Source organism: Dama dama, chromosome 13, assembly GCF_033118175.1.
Source record: "Dama dama isolate Ldn47 chromosome 13, ASM3311817v1, whole genome shotgun sequence".
Taxonomy (NCBI): domain Eukaryota; kingdom Metazoa; phylum Chordata; class Mammalia; order Artiodactyla; family Cervidae; genus Dama; species Dama dama.
The window spans coordinates 62,258,539-62,278,283 of NC_083693.1; the positions used below are offsets into that span (position 1 = coordinate 62,258,539).

Consider the following 19,745-nt stretch of genomic DNA (forward strand, 5'->3'; position numbering starts at 1 on the left):
TGGCCAAGTAAATATTTTTAAAATAATTTTACATTGAGGAATTTTTATTAATGACGATAGTTTTAAACAGTTGATTTGAAGCGTTTCAGAAACCCTATGAAAATCATCCTGAAAAATGAATTTCTTTTTCCACCAATACTTTTTATGTGGTTGTAGCATATTCTTATGTAACATCCAATTTATCTACAAAATAATTCTAATAAATGAAATGTCTGGCACCTTTTTAAAAGTCCGTGTATTGTCACTGAGTGGAATTGGGTCCTAACTAATGGTGTTACCTTAGGCAACTCACTTAACCTCTGTTTAAGTGTTAGTTTTCTTATCTGTTAAATAAGTCATAATGGACCACATTTCATGAGTACCTACTTTGTGCTGGACACTGTTAAAAATGTTTCAAATGCATTATTTTACTTAAATCATGTCAACAACATTGTCAGGGCAGTACTAGGGATTTTCATGTTGTATACAGTAAAGAAAATTGACACAGAGAGAGATGAAGTAACAAGCTGAAATAAAAAGTATTTTTTTTAAAAGCAGTTTATATTTATATATAAATATTAACCTTATTCAAAAATAGCAAGATACTAAATAAAAGACAGACTTTCTTGGTACAATATAGTTACTAAGGTAAGCTTTTATAATAATCTTGAAATGATTTTCATTAAGACTTAAATACGCTTTAAATTTAAAACAACATATATTCTGTTCCTCAAGTATTTAAGTGGATCAGAGTTTAATTTGCTGTTTAGAATACACAGGGTGATATAATAACTGCTTGCTATGGCTAGGTGATTATTATAGAAATAAAATGATTTTGCACTTATTTTTTTCTTGCAGACTTATAATCAAAGTCAGTGCAACAAAAGAAGTATTTATAAAGCTATTTCAGGTAATAGGCAGGTCCTCCATTTTTACCAAGGAAGTCCACGAATGGTTCCTGATGGAGTCAACCCACAATTACATAAGATGTTCATCACACATGGTGTCTATGAACCAGAGAAGCCTTCTCGAAACTTACAGCGAAAGTCATCTATCTTTTCATATAGGAAGGGTAAATACAGTTTTTTGCGTTTGAGACACGCATTTGTTTTTCTGTTATTTGTTAGCAGATCATGTATTGATCTATTTCTTCTATGAGAAAAGCAACATACATTCTCGTATGTTATAGGTGTTCCCTTTGAGAAGGATAGAAGAGAGATGATTAATGTGGCAAAGGGAAGGAGGTACTGGCAGTACAGGATGAAAGCAGCTCAGTGTTGGGAAAATCTAAAAATATAAGCCCAGAGAATCCTGTTTACAAAATGTAGAAAAGAGGAAAATAGTTTTATTATTGAATAAGCATTAAGCCATATTATAATGTGTGTTGTAAGCAATCCACTAAGTTAAGAGAAAGAAGGAAATTCTACCCTGTTCGTTCCAGCAGTATTAATCCTTTGCATCATGTTCTTAATTTAACGGTAACTTGTCTTATGAGAGGACAGCAGCATTTGCTTTACGTTCTTTCATTGTTGTTGTTGTTGTAGTTGCTAAGTCATGTCTGACTCTTGCGACCCCAATGACTATAGCCCCGCCCGGCTCCTCTGGGATTTCCAGGGCAAGAATACTGGAGTAGGTTGCCTTTTCCTTCTCCAGGAGGGTCTTCCTGACCCAGGGGTCGAACCTGCGTCTCCTGCATCGGCAAGCAGATTCTTGGCTCAGAGCCACCTGGGAAGCCCATGCTCTTTCATAGTTCATTCCAAGTTCAGCCAGTAATTGAGGTGGCCACTTGCGTTAGCTGGTTGCCTTGATCCTCATCCTCCCTGCTGCCTCAAACAATAAGGAATCTGCCTGCAATGGAGGAGATCTGGGTTCAATCCCTGGTTTGGAAAGATCTCCTGGAGAAGGGAATGACTACCCACTCCAGTGTTTTTGCCTGGACAATTCCATGGACAGAGGAGTCTGGCAAGGTACAGTCTATGGGGTCACAAACAGTTGAACACAACTGAGCACCTAACACTTATCCAAAGAAATAATAAAACTTCTGTCTCTATGACAAGCAGATAGGGAGAGCTCAGAGAAAGGTGCCAAGGCTAAACTCCCCAGGTGCCTGGGAGATAGGGACACTGTCTTCCTCGATGTTTACATTTCAAAGAGATGTCTCCTGGGTCCTTAAGAAAATCATTTCTGGTTGAAAAGCTGGCTAGAGACTTGCTTTACCTTTACAAACATTTGCATGCATATCAGAGAGTTAAATAAAGAATTTGGGAATATTAATAAGTATCTGTGGAATTGCTTTCAGAGAAGCAGGGGGAATTTCTGCAAAGGAGAATTTTTTTAATTTTTTTTATTTACTGTTACACCAGATAGTGGTGTAACCAGAAGTTAGACTAAGCCGGTGATACTGAGCCAGTGAGAAATAAATATTGATCCTTTGATGCCAGGGAGCATCATCAGGAGAGGACTAGCTTAAGAATTGCAGAGATTTTGGTGATATCAAGAAAATATCTTGAAATATTAAAGAATCATAAAATATATTCTAAACTTTGGAAGAAACCTCAGGGATCATCTGGTCTAGTTACTTACCAAGGTAGGGATGTTTTCTGTACCATGTTTATTGTTGTTTTTTTCTATGTACAGTAGATAAAAGTTTTATTAGACTGCGGAGTGTTGTTTCATGGAAATGAAGATAAGCATGTTTCACACAAGACATTTTGCCATGAAGTGACGTGAAGTCACTCAGTCATGTCCGACTCTTTGCAACCCCATGGACTGTAGCCTACTCCTCGGTCCATGGGATTTTCCAGACAAGAGTACTGGAATGGGTTGCCATTTCCTTCTCCATGTACCATGCTTGTTAAATGTGTGTGTGTGTGAGTATTCAATCTCTAGGTCATGTCTGACTCTTGAGACCCCGTGGACTGTAGCCCACCAACCTCCTCTGTCCATGGGATTTCCCAGACAAGAATAGTGGAATGGGTTGCTATTTCCGTCTTCATGTCAAATGTATATCAAGCCTCAACTTGAACATCTCTGTTAACGGAAATTGTATTCTTTTATGAAAGTTCATCCATTGTTGATAGTCCATATAAAAGAAGTTCTTTTGTTGAAAAAAAATCAGTCTCTTTTTTTCATTGTTTAAGTTTTGGCTTTGTCAACTGAAAAAAATGCATAACATAAAAGTTGAGAATTATGTTTTATTCAGGGCACTACTGAGGGTTATAGCACAGGAAGGAAGCCTCTCAGATAGCTTTTAGGGACTGTTGAAAGAGGCAAGTAGGGAGCCAAGATATATAGGAGTTTTTGCTGGAAAAAAAAAACCCAGTCACTGAATATTAAAAGATGACTGCTAATCCCAGAAAACTAGACCTCTCAAGTTAATGATTTTAGTGCTTTTTTATGTATGGGAAGATGCAAGAGTTTCAGCTCACTGAAATTATTCCTTTGATATACATCTTAACTACCTCGGGCAAGTATTCTGTTTTGTTCCATTCTGAACCCCTTCAGGGGCAGCTGCAGTGGCTGATGTTTGATCTCCCCAACAACATCCTTTATTTAGTGAAATGGCAGGTGACTTTCTTTGCCCACAGCTTCTAGACACAAAAATGGATTTGATCTTTGAGTTACTTAGGAGGTAGTTTTTTTATACATTTGAAAACAGTACCTCTTAAGTTTGTTCAACTGACTGTTCCACTGGTTTTCGTTACTATGAAGTTTCCAAATTCTTCCCCCTCCTGGGCACCTTCTTTGGACTTGGTTAAATTTGTTAATGTTCTTTCCTTTAACTCAGAGCCGTTAATCAGTGATTTGTGGATATGGCTATTAAACCTAATGCAAATTCACTTAATAGAAATATACCTATCATTTTACAAGACTTTGCCAAAATTACGGTTAAAAATGAAAAGATAGTATATATTTGAATTCTCTTGAATTTATTAAATTAATAGTATCATCAAAACTTGGTTAGATTGGTATACATTTTCTTAATGATCATTTAATTTTTATAGATGTTAATTAACAATATGTTTAGTAATTGTTTCTAAGAATGTTACTAGTTCAGTTCAGTCGCTCAGTCGTGTCCGACTCTTTGTGACCCCGTGGACTGCAGCACACCAAGCCTCCCTGTCCATCACCAACTCCTAAAGTTTACTCCAACGCATGTCCATTGAGTCGATGATGCCATCCATCCATCTCATCCTCTTTCGTCCCCTTTTTCTCCTGCCTTCCATCTTTCCCAGCATCAGGGACTTTTCAAATGAGTCAGTTCTTTGCATCAGGTGGCCAAAGTATTGGAGTTTCAGCTTCAGCATCAGTCCTTCCAGTGAATATTCAGGACTGATTTCCTTTAGGATGGACTGGTTGGATCTCCTTGCAGTCCAAGGGACTCTCAAGAGTCTCTCCAACACCACAGTTCAAAAGCATCAATTCTTCAGTGCTTGACTTTCTTTATAGTCCAACTCTCACATCCATACATGACCACTGGGAAAACCATATCTTTGACTAGATGGACCTTTGTTGGCAAAGTAACGTCTCTGCTTTTTAATATGTTGTCTAGGTCGGTCATAACTTTCTTTCCAAGGAGTAAGCATCTTTTAATTTCATGGCTGCAGTCACCATCTGCAGTGATTTTGGAGCCCAAAAGATAAAGTCTGACACTGTTTCCACTGTCTCCCCATCTATTTGCCATGAAGTGATGAGATCAGATGCCATGATCTGAGTTTTCTGAATGTTGAGGTTTAAGCCAACTTTTTTACTCTCCTCAAGAGGCTCTTTAGTTCTTTGCTTTCAGCCTTAAGGGTAGTGTCATCTGCATATCTAAGGTTATTGAAATTCCTCCCGGCAATCTTGATTCCAGCTTGTGCTTCATCCAGCCCAGCGTTTCTCATGATGTACTCTGCATATAAGTTAAATAAGCAGGGTGACAATATATAGCCTTGAAGTACTCCTTTCCCGATTTGGAACCAGTGTATTGTTCCATGTCCAGTTCTAACTGTTGCTTCCTGAACTGCATACAGATTTCTTAAGAGGCAGGTCAGGTGATCTGGTATTCCCATCTCTTGAAGAATTTTCCACAGTTTCTTGTGGTCCACACAGTCAAAGGCTTTGGCATAGTCAATAAAAGCAGAAGTAGATATTTTTATGGAACTCTCTTCCTTTTTCGATGATCCAACAGATGTTGGCAATTTGATCTCTGGTTCCTCTGCCTTTTCTAAATCCAGCTTGAACATCTGGAAGTTCACGGTTCATGTACTGTTTAAGCCTGGCTTGGACAGTTTTGAGCATTACTTTGCTAGCATGTGAGATGAGTATAATTGTGCAGTAGTTTGAACATTCTTTGGCATTGCCTTTCTTTGGGATTGGAATGAAAACTGACCTTTTCTAGTCCTGTGGCCACTGCTGAGTTTTCAAAATTTGCTGGCATATTGAATGCAGCACTTTCACGGCATCATCTTTTAGGATTTGAAATAGCTCAACTGGAATTCCATCACCACCACTAGCTTTGTTCATAGTGATGCTTCCTGAGGCCCACTTGACTTCGCATTCCAGCATGTCTGGCTCTAGACTGGTGATCACAGCATCGTGATTATCTGGGTCGTGAAGATCTTTTTTGTGTAGTTCTTCTGTGCATTCTTGCCACCTCTTCTTAATATCTTCTGTTTCTGTTAGGTTCATACCATTTCTGTCCTTTATTGAGCCCATCTTTGCATGAAATGTTCCCTTGGTATCTCTAATTTTCTTGAAGAGATCTCTAGACTTTCCCATACTATTGTTTTCCTCTATTTCTTTGCATTGATCTCTGAGGAAGGCTTTCTTACATTACTAGTTCATGTACATTTTTCTGTGCTTTTCTTCTTCCATTTTCTCTGATTTTTCAAATGTCAGTGATTCATCTTGCTAATAAGATAGTGTGTATAAATGTCATCTTTTATATATTTGTATATGATTCATTTAGGCTAGAGGTCTGAATATATTTAATGTGACTAGGAGAAGGAAATATGTTTCTATTCCAAGTCTTAGTGCCTCAGATTGCTAGATCTGAAGAAGACCTGAGAGATCACCTAATTCAGACCTCCTAATTTGCAAAAGCTTTCATGTAATATTTAGGAATAGCTAAGACAGAAGTTTCCTGATTTCGAATTCAGTATCTTTCTGATTTCTTTTTCTGCCCTTATCTTTATTGGGACCAGAGTTACAGCTTAATATTTTTTTAATCCTTTCCATGTTGGTGATTATTCTCCTTTATAAAGATTATGGAAATAATAAAGGATTAACTTACTATACATTTTTTAAAAGTATATTATCATGTCTTTTTTTAAAGCAGTAGGTCTTTTTGTCCTTTTTAAACTGTCGTCCCACCCCACCCCGCATTTAAGACTTTAGCTAAAACTCTTTTTAGTCTTGTCATCTCTCCCGCATCCATACCTGTTTCAGATAACTTTCTGATAATGTTAGGATAGAATCATGATGCTAGTTTTCATTTGTAGGTGATCTGTTTCCTTCCAGGTCTTAGACAACAAAATGAAGAGAGTCTGAAAGAATATAAGACTGAGAGCTACCTGGTGGGGTTTTGTTGATGAAGGTTAGGTGTAGTTGGGACGGTGCCCTGGTACTTTCAAAAAGGTGAGAGAAGTTTAGGAGATATGTAGAAACAGGAAGTAATAACCAAAGTGTTTATATGAAGAGAGCGAATTTTAAGGACTCGAATTAGTGGTTTAGCAGAAACAAGTAGACATAAACAGAGAGTTTGAGTTGATGTTTTTTATTTTGTGTTTGTCCAGCAGATTTTTTTAAACCTGTTTTCAATTATTTTTTAAACTTCTAGGAATAAAGCAGAGTAATTCAAAGAATGATTGGTTCTTATCAGAAGAAGAATTTAAATTATGGAACAGACGATATAGGTTAAGAGACACTGATGAAATTCAGGAAATAAGATTGCCTCAAGTTCAGTTTCTATCTTTACACAATGAAGAGAACAGACTAGTAAGTTAAATGTGTTTTCAGATGTTCTTTATAGTGATTATGCAATAGCTTTGGGAATAAAGAGAATGAATATTAATGATCAGAAGTTCAACTTATAAAAATTAAGAATGTAAGCAGTTTAAAAAAGAATATTAAAGAATAGTCTGTTTTGATAAACTACTGATTTTCTTGTGTATACATTTTTACATGACTATAATATATTTACATAAATTCTGACTTTATTACTTTCTTCATATGAACATTTCTGTGTAGGTGTAATTTTTATGATTGTTATATTACTCTGTAATATACTGTACTTTAACTATTTCTCTGTTGTGTTTAGAATTATTTTCAGTATATTACTAATTATGCAATTATGAATGTCTTTGTACAAACTGGTTTTTAATTTTTGTTTTGAAATTACAGTAAAACTTTAAATTGGATATTAGACTTATTTTATTATGAACAAATTATTGATGAGCTTGAGGAAAGTCAAACGAATTGATCAGAGGTTACATACCTACCAGAGAAGTAGAAAAACAACTTCAAGAAAGATACCTTTGAGAAGATTTATGGGGCTTGAAATACTTGGCTTTGAGAATCTATATTTTGTTCACTAATATATTTATTCCTCACTAAAGTGAGGAATGGCAGCAGGCATGATGAATTGGGATCAGTATCACCGAGAGATTATGAATACCTCTTTATGAGCTTCCCTGGTGGCTCAGACGGTAAAAGCGTATGATTGCAACCCAGGAGACCTGGGTTCGATCCCTGAATCGGGAAGATCCTCTGGAAAAGGAAATGGCAACCCACTCCAGTACTCTTGCCTGGAAAATTCCACAGATGGAGGAGCCCTGTGGGCTACATTCCATGGGGTCACAAAGAATTGGACATGACTGAATGACTTCAGTTTCAGTTTATTAGATTATAGAACATAATCTAGCAAAAACTCTTAACATGGAATTATATAAACCAGAATATGGCCAAGTAGTAACTAACTCATCTAGCATTTATTTATGTATTTTATTTTTAATGACATAGTTTTCTTTCTAATTTTATAAGCAATATATGTGACAGTTATTTTTAAAATGTATTTAAAAGGATATCTTTGTACTTCATAAAGTTATTTTATTTTTCACCTGAGATTTTAGTTGAAAATACCTAAGTGAATTAAAATTATTTATGCTATGCCAATTATCTGTATATTAAGTATTTTTTAAATCAGTGTGTGAAATCTGAGTATGTGTGTTTTTTGTTATGTTAAATTATCGTTAATTAAGACTGAAGAACCAACCACTGGAATTCGTCAGCTCTCTCTCTCTGAGTGGAGACTATGGCAGGATCATCCTTTGCCTACATATCAAGTTGACCATTCAGATCGATGTCAGCTTTTCATAAATATCATGCAAATGATAGAAGGAATGAGACATGAAGAGGTAGGAGCCTACTGTAACTTTCTCTTGCTGGTATGATAGTAAAACTAGAATATTTAAACTTTAGTCTTCTTAATTTGAAGTCATTATTAAAAGAAACAAGTACTTATTATAAATAATAATAGCTAGACTATTTTGTTTTTCTATGTAGCTTCTTGTGATCTCAATGGACTAGTTTTCTCTCTTAGGAGAAGTAGGCCTAATTAGAAGAATGCCATCTGTGAATATTGATAGACCAGAGTGAAATTTTAATGTATTTAATGGCTAAAGAGGATCAAGACCATCCCCAAGAAAAAGAAATGCAAAAAAGGCAAAATGGTTGTCTGAGGAGGCCTTACAAACTGCTATGAAAAGAAGAAAAGCAGAAGGCAAAGACGAAAAGAAAAGATATACCCATTTGAATGCAGAGTTCCAAAGAATAGCAAGGAGAGATAAGAGCCTTCCACAGCAATCAATGCAAAGAAATAGAGGAAAACAATAGTATGGGAAAGTCTAGAGATCTCTTCAAGAAAATTAGAGATACCAAGGGAACATTTCATGCAAAGATGGGCTCAATAAAGGACAGAAATGGTATGGACCTAACAGAAGCAAAAGATACTAAGAAGAGGTGGCAAGAATACACAGAACTACACAAAAAAGATCTTCATGACCCACATAATCACGATGCTGTGATCACCAGTCTAGAGCCAGACATGCTGGAATGCGAAGTCAAGTGGGCCTCAGGAAGCATCACTATGAACAAAGCTAGTGGTGGTGATGGAATTCCAGTTGAGCTATTTCAAATCCTAAAAGATGATGCCGTGAAAGTGCTGCATTCAATATGCCAGCAAATTTTGAAAACTCAGCAGTGGCCACAGGACTAGAAAAGGTCAGTTTTCATTCCAATCCCAAAGAAAGGCAATGCCAAAGAATGTTCAAACTACTGCACAATTATACTCATCTCACATGCTAGCAAAGTAATGCTCAAAACTGTCCAAGCCAGGCTTAAACAGTACATGAACCGTGAACTTCCAGATGTTCAAGCTGGATTTAGAAAAGGCAGAGGAACCAGAGATCAAATTGCCAACATCTGTTGGATCATCGAAAAAGGAAGAGAGTTCCATAAAAATATCTACTTCTGCTTTTATTGACTATGCCAAAGCCTTTGACTGTGTGGACCACAAGAAACTGTGGAAAATTCTTCAAGAGATGGGAATACCATACCACCTGACCTACCTCTTAAGAAATCTGTATGCAGTTCAGGAAGCAACAGTTGGAATTGGACATGGAACAACACACTGGTTCCAAATCGGGAAAGGAGTACTTCAAGGCTATATATTGTCACCCTGCTTATTTAACTTATATGCAGAGTACATCATGAGAAACGCTGGGCTGGATGAAGCACAAGCTGGAATCAAGATTGCCGGGAGGAATTTCAATAACCTTAGATATGCAGATGACACTACCCTTAAGGCTGAAAGCAAAGAACTAAAGAGCCTCTTGATGAAAGTGAAGGAGGAGAGTGAAAAAGTTGGCTTAAACGTCAACATTCAGAAAACTAAGATCATGGCACGTGATCCCATCACTTCATGGCAAATAGATGGGGAAACAATGGAAGCAGTGTCAGACTTTATTTTTTTGGGCTCCAAAATCACTGCAGATGGTGACTGCAGCCATGAAATTAAAAGACGCTTACTCCTTGGAAGAAAAGTTGTGACTCTGCATATTAAAAAGCAGAGACGTTACTTTGCCAACAAAGGTCTGTCTTGTCAAAGCTATGGTTTTTCCAGTGGTCATGTATGGATGTGAGAGTTGGACTATAAGGAAAGCTGAGCACTGGAGAACTGATGCTTTTGAACTGTCGTGTTGGGGAAGACTCTTGAGAGTCCCTTGGACTGCAAGGAGATCCAACCAGTCCATCCTAAAGGAAATCAGTCCTGAATATTCATTGGAAGGACTGATGCTGAAGCTGAAACTCCAATCCTTTAGCCACCTGATGCGAAGAACTGACTTATTTGAAAAGACCCTGATGCTGAGAAAGAATGACTGCAGGAGGAGAAGGGGATGACCAAGGATGAGATGGTTGGATGGCATCACCAACTCAGTGGAGATGAGTTTGAGTAAACTTTGAGAGTTGGTGATGGATAAGGACACCTGGTGTGCTGCAGTCCATGGAGTTGCAAAGAGTCGGACATGACTGAGCAAGTGAACTGAACTGAATGGCTAAAAAAATGTTTTTTGGTTGTGCCGCATAGCTTGTAGGATCTTAGTTCCCAGACCAGGGATTGAAAAGCACTGGCAGTGAAAGCACCAAGTCCTAAACACTAGATCTTCAGGAAATTCTCATTTAATGATTTATATAAATGTTTGTAAAGCAAGTTTAGTATTTTTGTTAGATCTGTTGAAATTTCTCTATCATACAGGTCATTTGGTGTGTTTCCTTTATCCTGGTGTTAGTTTAGAGAATTAGTGATTCCTTGAGTAACATCCTGATTCTTATTCCCTGAGAGAGTCAGAATGGTGAACCTATTGTGAGTGTGAAATCCAAAATGCCTGGGTTAGAATCTTACTTTTTGGATCTGTAAGTTACTTAACCTCTTTGTGCCTCAGTTTCACCTATAAATTGGCGATAATGATTCTTTCTTCATAATGTTGTAGTAAGGATTAAGTGGCTTAATATATGTAAAGCAATTAGAATAATACCTGGCACCTAGTAATTATGTGATAGATTGTAGCTGCTAATTTTATGTGTTCATGAACACATGTAAATAAAGTAATATTTGTGGATCCCTACAAGTGAAAAAAGGTGTGTATAATCCTATTTTATGTATTAATTAAATTTGTACTTTCTACAAATATTTGTCTTGGGCTGTGCCAGCAAAGGCTGTGCATCAAAGTAACACATTTATTTAGTGCCTTCTATATGACATGGTCTGTTCTAGGCCCCATGGCTACACTGGTTAAGATTAAATATTCTGTAGGGAGCATATATCCTATTAGGGTGACAGACATTCTAACATTAATATTTATTGTATTTATTATACAAAAAGTGGAGAGTTAACTGCTTAAGTCCCTGAATAGTAGAGGAATCCTGATTAAAGTGGCATTTAGTGGCAAGAGGGAAGGATGAGTCAGGGATGGTGGGGACTGTAGTTTTAGATTTAGATATAAGACTTGGAAATTCATGAGAAGAGTTCTTGAGAAATTTGTTAAAAATAGCATATTCTAGCTTACAGCCTAGAAGACTGTAGGTACCATTATTTCAAATGTTCTAAAATCTGTTCTTAGTTTATCTTCAAGAGAGTAAATTTCACATAAGTATGTGTTTCTCATTTATATATGTTAATTTCTTAAATATCTTTAAGAAGTTAGAATCATTGTTCAGTTAAATGTTAGGAAAAAAGTATTTATAATAATATTCTATATATTAATTAAATTTATATTTTCTACAAATGTTTATCGTGGGTCTCTTATGTACTAGGTACTGGGAATACAAAACTATTAACTGATAAAAGATAATTTGTGATAATTTCACAGTAATGTCATTTCTAATTTTGTTTGACTTAGAATAATTTTTAAGGTAAAATCATTTGAATAATGCAATATTGTTTGGAAAATATTTTAACAGAGTAAGGCTCATCTCTTAGAATTTTTATTTGTTTATTTTATATTGCTTTCTTGTGACTTTTTCATTTTCCTTCTTTATAGGGAGAATGCAGCTATGAATTGGAAATTAAATCTTACTTACAAATGGAAGATATTAGCTCAGCATCTGGTACTCCCAGAAATGAATATAATCCTCTTGCCAGTGGCACCTTTACAAGTAACAAGAAGTCTTCATTTGCAAAGAATATAAATCAAGGGACATCAGTCTCAAGGACAGAATCTGATGAAGAATGTGCTGAAATTTTTAAACAAATTCCTATCAAATCTACTGAAATTCCTTCTTTTAAAAAGAAGTCTTCTGAAATCCTGAAAAAAGATCAACTTAAAAAAGAAAATAAGGATGTTGTCGTGGAGCCTTTAGATACTGATGGCAGTTCTACCGCTGAACATATTCTTCAGGTAGACCTACAAAATGGTAAAAGGGCATCAGATACAGGTGAAGTCACTGCCACATGTGCTGTCAATGAAAATGGAGGTAATCCGTCATGTGGATTATTAACAGATTGTCAGTTTACAAATAAATCTACTAGTTCATTTACTGGAAGTTTTTTTGATTCTGGTTATAACAGTTTCAGTGATGAGAAATCTCTTTCATCTAGCTTATTTCTTTCATTTGAGGATGAGCTTGATATAGCAAAAACAGGTGACCAGTTTTTTAATTGTCATTCATTAACAAAAGAGGTGCTAGCTAATGTAGAGAGATTTTTATCACATTCTCCTCCACCTCTCAGTGGACTGTCAGATTTGGAATATGAAATTTCTAAGGGTTCTGCACTTGAAAACTCGGTTTTTCTACCCTACTCAGAGTGCTTACAGAATGATAAATCCACCAATTTAATGTCATATTCAGCTGTAAATTCTCAACAGAATTTAGAATTGAATTCACTTAAGTTTATTACTCATCCTTCTGAAACAACTTGCCTTCATGGTACAACTAACGATAATATTTCTGATGAGCCAAACTTCTGTGACTCTGATAAAGTACATAAAAATAGTAAAAATGAACATTTAGTATCCAGCAATCAAATTCAAATAAACATCGGCCCTTCAAAGGATTTTGCTGAAGAAAAGAATCATGATGTTGATAACAGTGACTTCCCAATATTGCATACTGCTCAGGATGAAAGTTTATTATTATTTGAAGATGTTAATATGGAGTTTAATGATGTGAGCCCTCCTCCCTTAAACAGTAAATGTGAATCTTTATGTATGTCAGACAGAACTGCTGTAAGTGAAATGGCACCAGTCTCTCAGTTCTTCATTTCTGATGAACTTTTGTTAGAGAATGATTCTGAACCCCAAGATCAAATTGTCTGTGATACTAATATGAGTTGGAAATCTCATGAAGGTTTGAGAGGTATACATGAGGAAAAACTGAATAATGATGAAAACAATTTTGACTGCTCTAAGGATTTATTTTCTGTTACATTTGATTTAGGATTTTGTAGTACAGGTTCTGAGGATGAAGTAGTGGACCATGCATCAGTTACAAATAATAAAATTTTAGATGATCTACCTGGAAGACATTTAGACATTAAGCAGATAAATGGCACAAATTGTGTTTCACATCAAGCAGTCATGTCAAGAGCCAATGTTGACAATTCTACAAGTGTAACAACTACTCACCCATCAAGTGAAAATAAGCCGAGTCCAGCTTTTTCATGTTTTTCAAAGAATGCAACAAAAAGTAAAGAATTTATGTCTCCTAGTTATTCTCAGTTTTCATTGCCAGTAGGAGAGAAAGTTATGAGCACACCACTTTCTGAATCAAGTATATTGAACTCATTTTCTAAGACGAGAATAGAAATGGCTAAAAAGTCAGGTTCTAACATAGGAAAAGTAGATCTACACAGTTTCAAAGAAACATTGAATTCAACTTTTGGTGATTCAGGACTTTCTATAGAAAAGTGTAAAAGCAAGAAACAGATCAATCTGCATCAATCCTGCCATTCTACTGAAGGTAAGATTCCAGCTTTATAAAGCACAAATTTTCTAGAATATTTTGGATCAGAGTCTATAATTTTTACAAAATGTAATTTCTCAGTGTATGATATACTGAATTAGATAATTGATGTACTATATAGTCCTTATATTGATGTTTATTGGTACAAGATTTATTTTTTTCTGCATGTATTTATGGCATGCATGCCATGGGAAGGTACTGTGCTAGACACTGAAAAACAGAAGTGTGAGATTTGGCTCTAGCCCTTAATTATAAAACACAAACAATTGTATGACATATAAATTTGAAAAGATACCAGTAAAATATGGAAATAACTACCAGATGAATAATAAGATGGTGGACATTTAGGTTCAGAAGATGAAAACATTTTGAACTGGTTTAGATTGAAAATGTTGACTTCTGATGTAGGTTTTCATCTCGGCTCCTTGGCAATATTAATGATTTGGACTTGTTGAAGATAATCAAAAGAGAATTTGGATGTTGTAAATGATGAAAGCAGAGGGAAATAAAGCAAGTGTAAAGTTTGGGGGGTGTATAAAGTAGGGGATTTATATAACAAACCTGAGAAATAAGACTATATTTAAAAAATTGAGATAAGGTCATAGAAAATCTATAGGAATCTTTGGATCTGTACAATCTAATTCTATAGAAAATCCAGAAAACAGATGATATAAATACCAGTGACTTATATATCAAAAATATAATGGTTTAAATATCCTTTAGATCCTGTTATAGAACTCAACTCTAGTTTATGTATAGGTTATTATTAAAGGCCACTTATGAATTTTACTCTTTATGGCTAAGGGAAAAGAGTAGTTACAGGATAAAATGAGAATTTCCTCTATAAATCCTATGATTCATGAATGTTTTAAGATAAAAACTTATAAGTTCTGGATATACAGTTAATTTTTAAAGACTAACTTGTCTACATAAGTTTGGATATACTCGGACACATTAAGTATGTTGCCTAGGTCCTTTAATATTTAATACCTTTATATTAAGTCTTTGTTAATGAGTGAGATAATTTTTCTGTCTTTGTGTCAGATTTGCATTAAAACTTTTTTTCTAGCATTGTACTTAATGACTAACCATGGGCAATATTAATTCTGAATACATAGCCATTAAGGAACTATTTATTATGAGTTTTGGTTTTTTTTTTTTAGTATTTTTCATTCCACTTAGTTGAAATAGAAGATTTAGGATCATTTACCATGTTATATATATACAATAATCTGTCTAGGTAGATACTTTATTAGCACAGAGCATAAGGAGAAATATACTATGTGAGTTTGTACTAGTTTTATACTGCTGTGTAAAAAATTACTCCCTCTAATTTAGTGGCTTAAAATAGCATTTATCTCACAGTTTCTGTAGTTTAGGAATTTCAGAGTTGCTTAACTGGGTCATTCTGGCTTAAATTTCTCATGAGATTATAGTCAAGATTTCACTTGGGGTTGCAGTCATCTGAAGACTTGACTAGGCATGTAAAATCTGCTTCCAAAGTGGTTTATTTGAAAGCAAGGAAGGATGATGGGAAGCACACAGGAATTTCTAGTCCACAGTGATTCTAAAATCTAGCAGAGCCAAGACTGAAAGTTTCTTGATTAGTACTCAAAGCCTGGGAATAATTCTCCATGGTTCTTGGTTCTATCCTCTGGATGCCTAGTCCAGTTTCCTAATAGGTAGCACTTGTGGAGCTTTCTCAGGTTGTGTCCTTCCAGTAAAAATTTGGGGATCTAAAGGCCTCTTCATTTTGTACTCTCTCTGCCCCTTTTAGTTGTAGCTGGCTGTGGTTTTTTCCTCATCTAATTCTCATAAATATTTGTGGATCTCTTGTGAATCTTATTTGAGGTTCATTCCGTTAGACACTAGCCATGTCCACAAATCTTTTGGAGGTGAGTTCTTCTCTAACTTCGGCTTCTGCTGAAATGTGTAAAGATAGTTCCTTAATCTTCTTAGAAAATCTGTTGTTTGAGAGGGAATGTAAGAGACATCTTTAAAATGTTTAGAGTACCGTCCGACTGAATGGTACTCTGAGCACCACCTTTGATCTTTCTGAGGTCTTAAAGCATTTACAGTTACACCCTCAGCATCATCTGGACTGTAGTTTCCTGGCAGTCTTCTAGATTAGGTCTTTGCCTGGAAGATTTCTTAATTTAACATTGTTTGCCATCTGGAGAAGCTGGTAATTTTCAAAACCAGCAAGTCTCAACTGTTTCATGTTTTGATTGATTGATTGATTGATTTGGCTGTGCCGGGTCTTAATTGCGACATGTGGGGTCTTTAAACTGCTGGCATGCGAGCTCTTCGTTGTGGCATGTGGGATCTAGTTCCAGGGATCGAACTTGAGCCCCTACATTGGAAGTGCGGAGTTTTAGCTACTGGACCACCAGGAAAGTCCCCCTGTTTCATGTTTAATGTACTTTAATTCCTCTCTCTCCTTTCACATTTAAACAAGAAGCATAGGTGATACCTTAAACATGTTGTCTGGAAATCTTCTTGCTTAGAGCACCTCCTTCATTGTTGTTGTTCACTCAGTCAGTTATGTCCAACTCTTTGAGACCCCCATAGACTGTAGACTCCTCTGTCCTTCACTGTCTTCCAGAGTTTGCTCAATTTCATGTCCATTGAGTCGGTGATGCTACCTAATCATCTCATCCTCTGCCATCCCCTTCTCCTTTTGCCTTCAGTCTTTCCCAGCATCAGGGTCCTTCCCAATGAATTGACTCTTTGCATCAGGTAGCCAAAATATTGGACCTTCACCTTCATCATCAGCCCTTCCAATGATTTCAGGGTTGATTTACTTTAGGACTGACTGGTTTGATATCCTGCAGTCCAAGGGACTCTCAAGAGTCTTCTCTAGCACCACAGTTCAATTCTTCGAAGTACCAGTTCTTTGGCTCTTGGCCTTCTTTATGGTCCAACTCTCACATCTGTACATGACTACTGAAAAAATCATAGCTTTGACTAGACGGACCTTTGTTGGCAAACTAATGGCTCTGCTTTTTAATATGCTGTCTAGGTTTGTAACAACTTTCCTTCCAAGAAACAAATGTCTTTTAATTTCATGGCTGCAGTCACTATCTGCAGTGATTTTGGAGCCCAAAAAGAGAAAATCTGTCACTGCTTCCACTTTTTCCCCTTCTGTTTGCCATGAAGTGATGGGACTAGTTGCCATGATCTTAGTTTTTTGAATGTTGAGATTTAAGCCAGTTCTTTCACTCTTCTCTTTCACTCTCATCAAGAGGCTCTTTAGTTCCTCTTTGCTTCTTGCCATTAGTGTGGTATCATCTGCATATCTGAGACTGTTGATATTTCTCCCAGCGGTCTTTATTCCAGCTTGAGCTCCGTCTAGCCCAGAATTTCGCACGATGTACTCTGCATATGTTAAATAAACAAGGTGACAGTGTACAGTCTTGTCCTACTCTTTCCCAATTTTGAACCAGTCAGTTGTTTCCTGTCTGGGTCTAACTGTTGCTTCTTGACAGGGGTCTCAGGAGACAGGTAAGATGGTCTGGTACCTCCTTCATGAGGTACATTTTCTACTTTCTGTGTTACTGCAACGTTGTTAAACTTTCTGGCACTATAGTAAAATTTCTCTTTGCTATAATTTCTAATAAGGATTTTCTTACTTCTTTAAGCTGTTACCCATGACCTCCTCAATGGCCATTAATCTTCCTATAAACAGTTCCTTTGAGGGTCTTCAAACTTTCACAAAAACTCTCCTCAAAAATTCTTTTTTTTTTTTTTTTTAATTTTTATTATTATTATTTTTTTTTTTCCAGTGGGACAAAAATTCTTTTAACAACAACAAAACAAGTTCTTTTAGCTTCTGCCCACTCTTTAGTTCTAAAGCTATATCCACCGTTTAGGTATTTGGTAATTAATTCCCTATTTCCATGCACCAAAATCTGTATTATTTATCTCTAGCTGCATAACAAATTGACTGCAAACTTAATGGCTTAAAACAGCCGTTTCTCTGGACTAGGAATTCGAGAATGGCTTGGCCGGGAGTTCTGACTCCAGATATTTTATGAGGTTGCATTCAAAACATTGGCCAGGGCTACAGTTATCTGAAGGCTTGAGTCAGCTTGGCAGATCACATTGCTCTTGTATAAGAGGCCTCAGTTTCCTGCCTTGTTTTCCTCCCCGCAGGATTACTTCCTCTATTCTTACCGTATAGCATCTGGCTTCCTCCAGAGTGAGTGATACAAGAATAACTATCTTTGAGACTGAATAAATGTTGAGATTGCCAGGAACAATTTTTACTGTACCCATCAATAAAATAGATAGCTGCGGTTGGACAAACTTAAATCTGTTGACCAGATTCATTATCTTTAAATAAATTGTAGATGAACAATTATCAAGCCGTGAAAGTGAAGATGATGAGATTTTCCGAAGAAAAAGTAAAAAAACAAAAGGAAATGTTTTGGAATCCCCAGAGGTGAGTTGGTCAGTAATCACAGTAGCAAGATCATATAAAGTTTCTTGTTTCCCTTAAAACTTTTTTTTTTTTAATTTTTACTTTGTCTGCTTTATCTAGAATCAGAAAAATAGCGAAGTTGATTCTCCACTTCAGGTTGTCAAAAAGCGCAGGGTTCCTCCAAACAGAGTAAGTAAATAACAAATAATAAATAGTAATTCAAATCTTTTTGAGATAAATATTACAAGAGAAATATGTGAATAGCTGAGCATAGGTATATTTGATCTTACAGGTATTTTTAACAGAAAAAGATAGTAAATCTTCAGTGACTGGAATTTCTATTTTAATTTTAAACTCCTTCAAGAAACTATTCCTATTTTTGTCAGTACACTCCAGCAATTCATGAAACATTGATTAAATACCTACCGTGTATCTACTGTGCAAGATGCTGGGGATAGTATAAAGAGTATTTCCTGATACTGTTTAAGTGCATAAACTAGTAGGAAGGATAGATAAGTAAATGGATAGTTTCCATATAATTTTTTAAGTGATGAGAGAAGATAAAACTTAACCTAGACCTTGGGAGTTCTGGCAAGCTTCTTGAAAATAACACCTTATATAAATCTTAAAGCATACATATTTTAGGGGAAAAGAAGGGAGAAGGGAAGGCATTCCCAGCAGCTTAAAGAAGGGTACAGAACAGGGAAATGGCATCTCTTGTTGTGGATTGTAAAGGTAAAAAGTACCAGAAAGTAAAGCTGGAGGAAAATCTGGGTGAGCTTTTGGAAGGTCTTACTCATTCTTTTGCTTACTGAATGAGTTTGAAAGAAGGGAAAGGAGGAGTCCACAATGACTGTTCAGTTTTGGCTTGGGCTTAGTTGGCAGATACATCATGTTTTTAGAGGAAACAAGAAAGAGTGGTGAGTTCAGTGTTGAATATGTTCGAGTTTGAAGTCCATGTGGGACAGTAAAGTGACAATGTCTGGAAGGCATTGACAACTATGAAAATGTGAAATTTGGCATGAGACAAGTGCTTGGGCCTGGTGCACTGGGAAGACCCAGAGGAATCGGGTGGAGAGGGAGGTGGGAGGGGGGATTGGGATGGGGAATACGTGTAAATCTATGGCTGATTCATATCAATGTATGACAAAACCCACTGAAATGTTGTGAAGTAATTAGCCTCCAACTAATAAAAAAAAAAAAAAGAAAAAAAAATATTTTAGCCTAAAAATAAGTCTTAAGATATTGGTATTAACATTCTTATTTCCCATGGAAAAAAAAAAAAGAAAATGTGAAATTTGGTCAGTGGGCACATCTTAAGGCTTTAGTATTCATTTGTCAT

General features: G+C 36.0%; 1 protein-coding gene across 4 annotated transcripts in view; it reads left to right on the plus strand.

The window, feature by feature from the left end:
- Nucleotides 1–19,745, plus strand: part of FANCM (FA complementation group M) — a 92,585-nt gene that overhangs the window by 27,555 nt on the left and 45,285 nt on the right. For 3 of the 4 annotated variants that reach the window (XM_061159227.1, XM_061159228.1, XM_061159229.1), the window contains 6 exons: nt 838–1,051; nt 6,800–6,957; nt 8,220–8,375; nt 12,060–13,977; nt 18,333–18,424; nt 18,524–18,592. In XM_061159227.1, the coding sequence (XP_061015210.1) occupies nt 838–1,051; nt 6,800–6,957; nt 8,220–8,375; nt 12,060–13,977; nt 18,333–18,424; nt 18,524–18,592 (2,607 nt within the window). Of the gene's footprint in view, nt 1–837; nt 1,052–6,799; nt 6,958–8,219; nt 8,376–12,059; nt 13,978–18,135; nt 18,286–18,332; nt 18,425–18,523; nt 18,593–19,745 lie in introns of those variants that run through there. The other variant, XM_061159230.1, reaches the window with a different exon arrangement.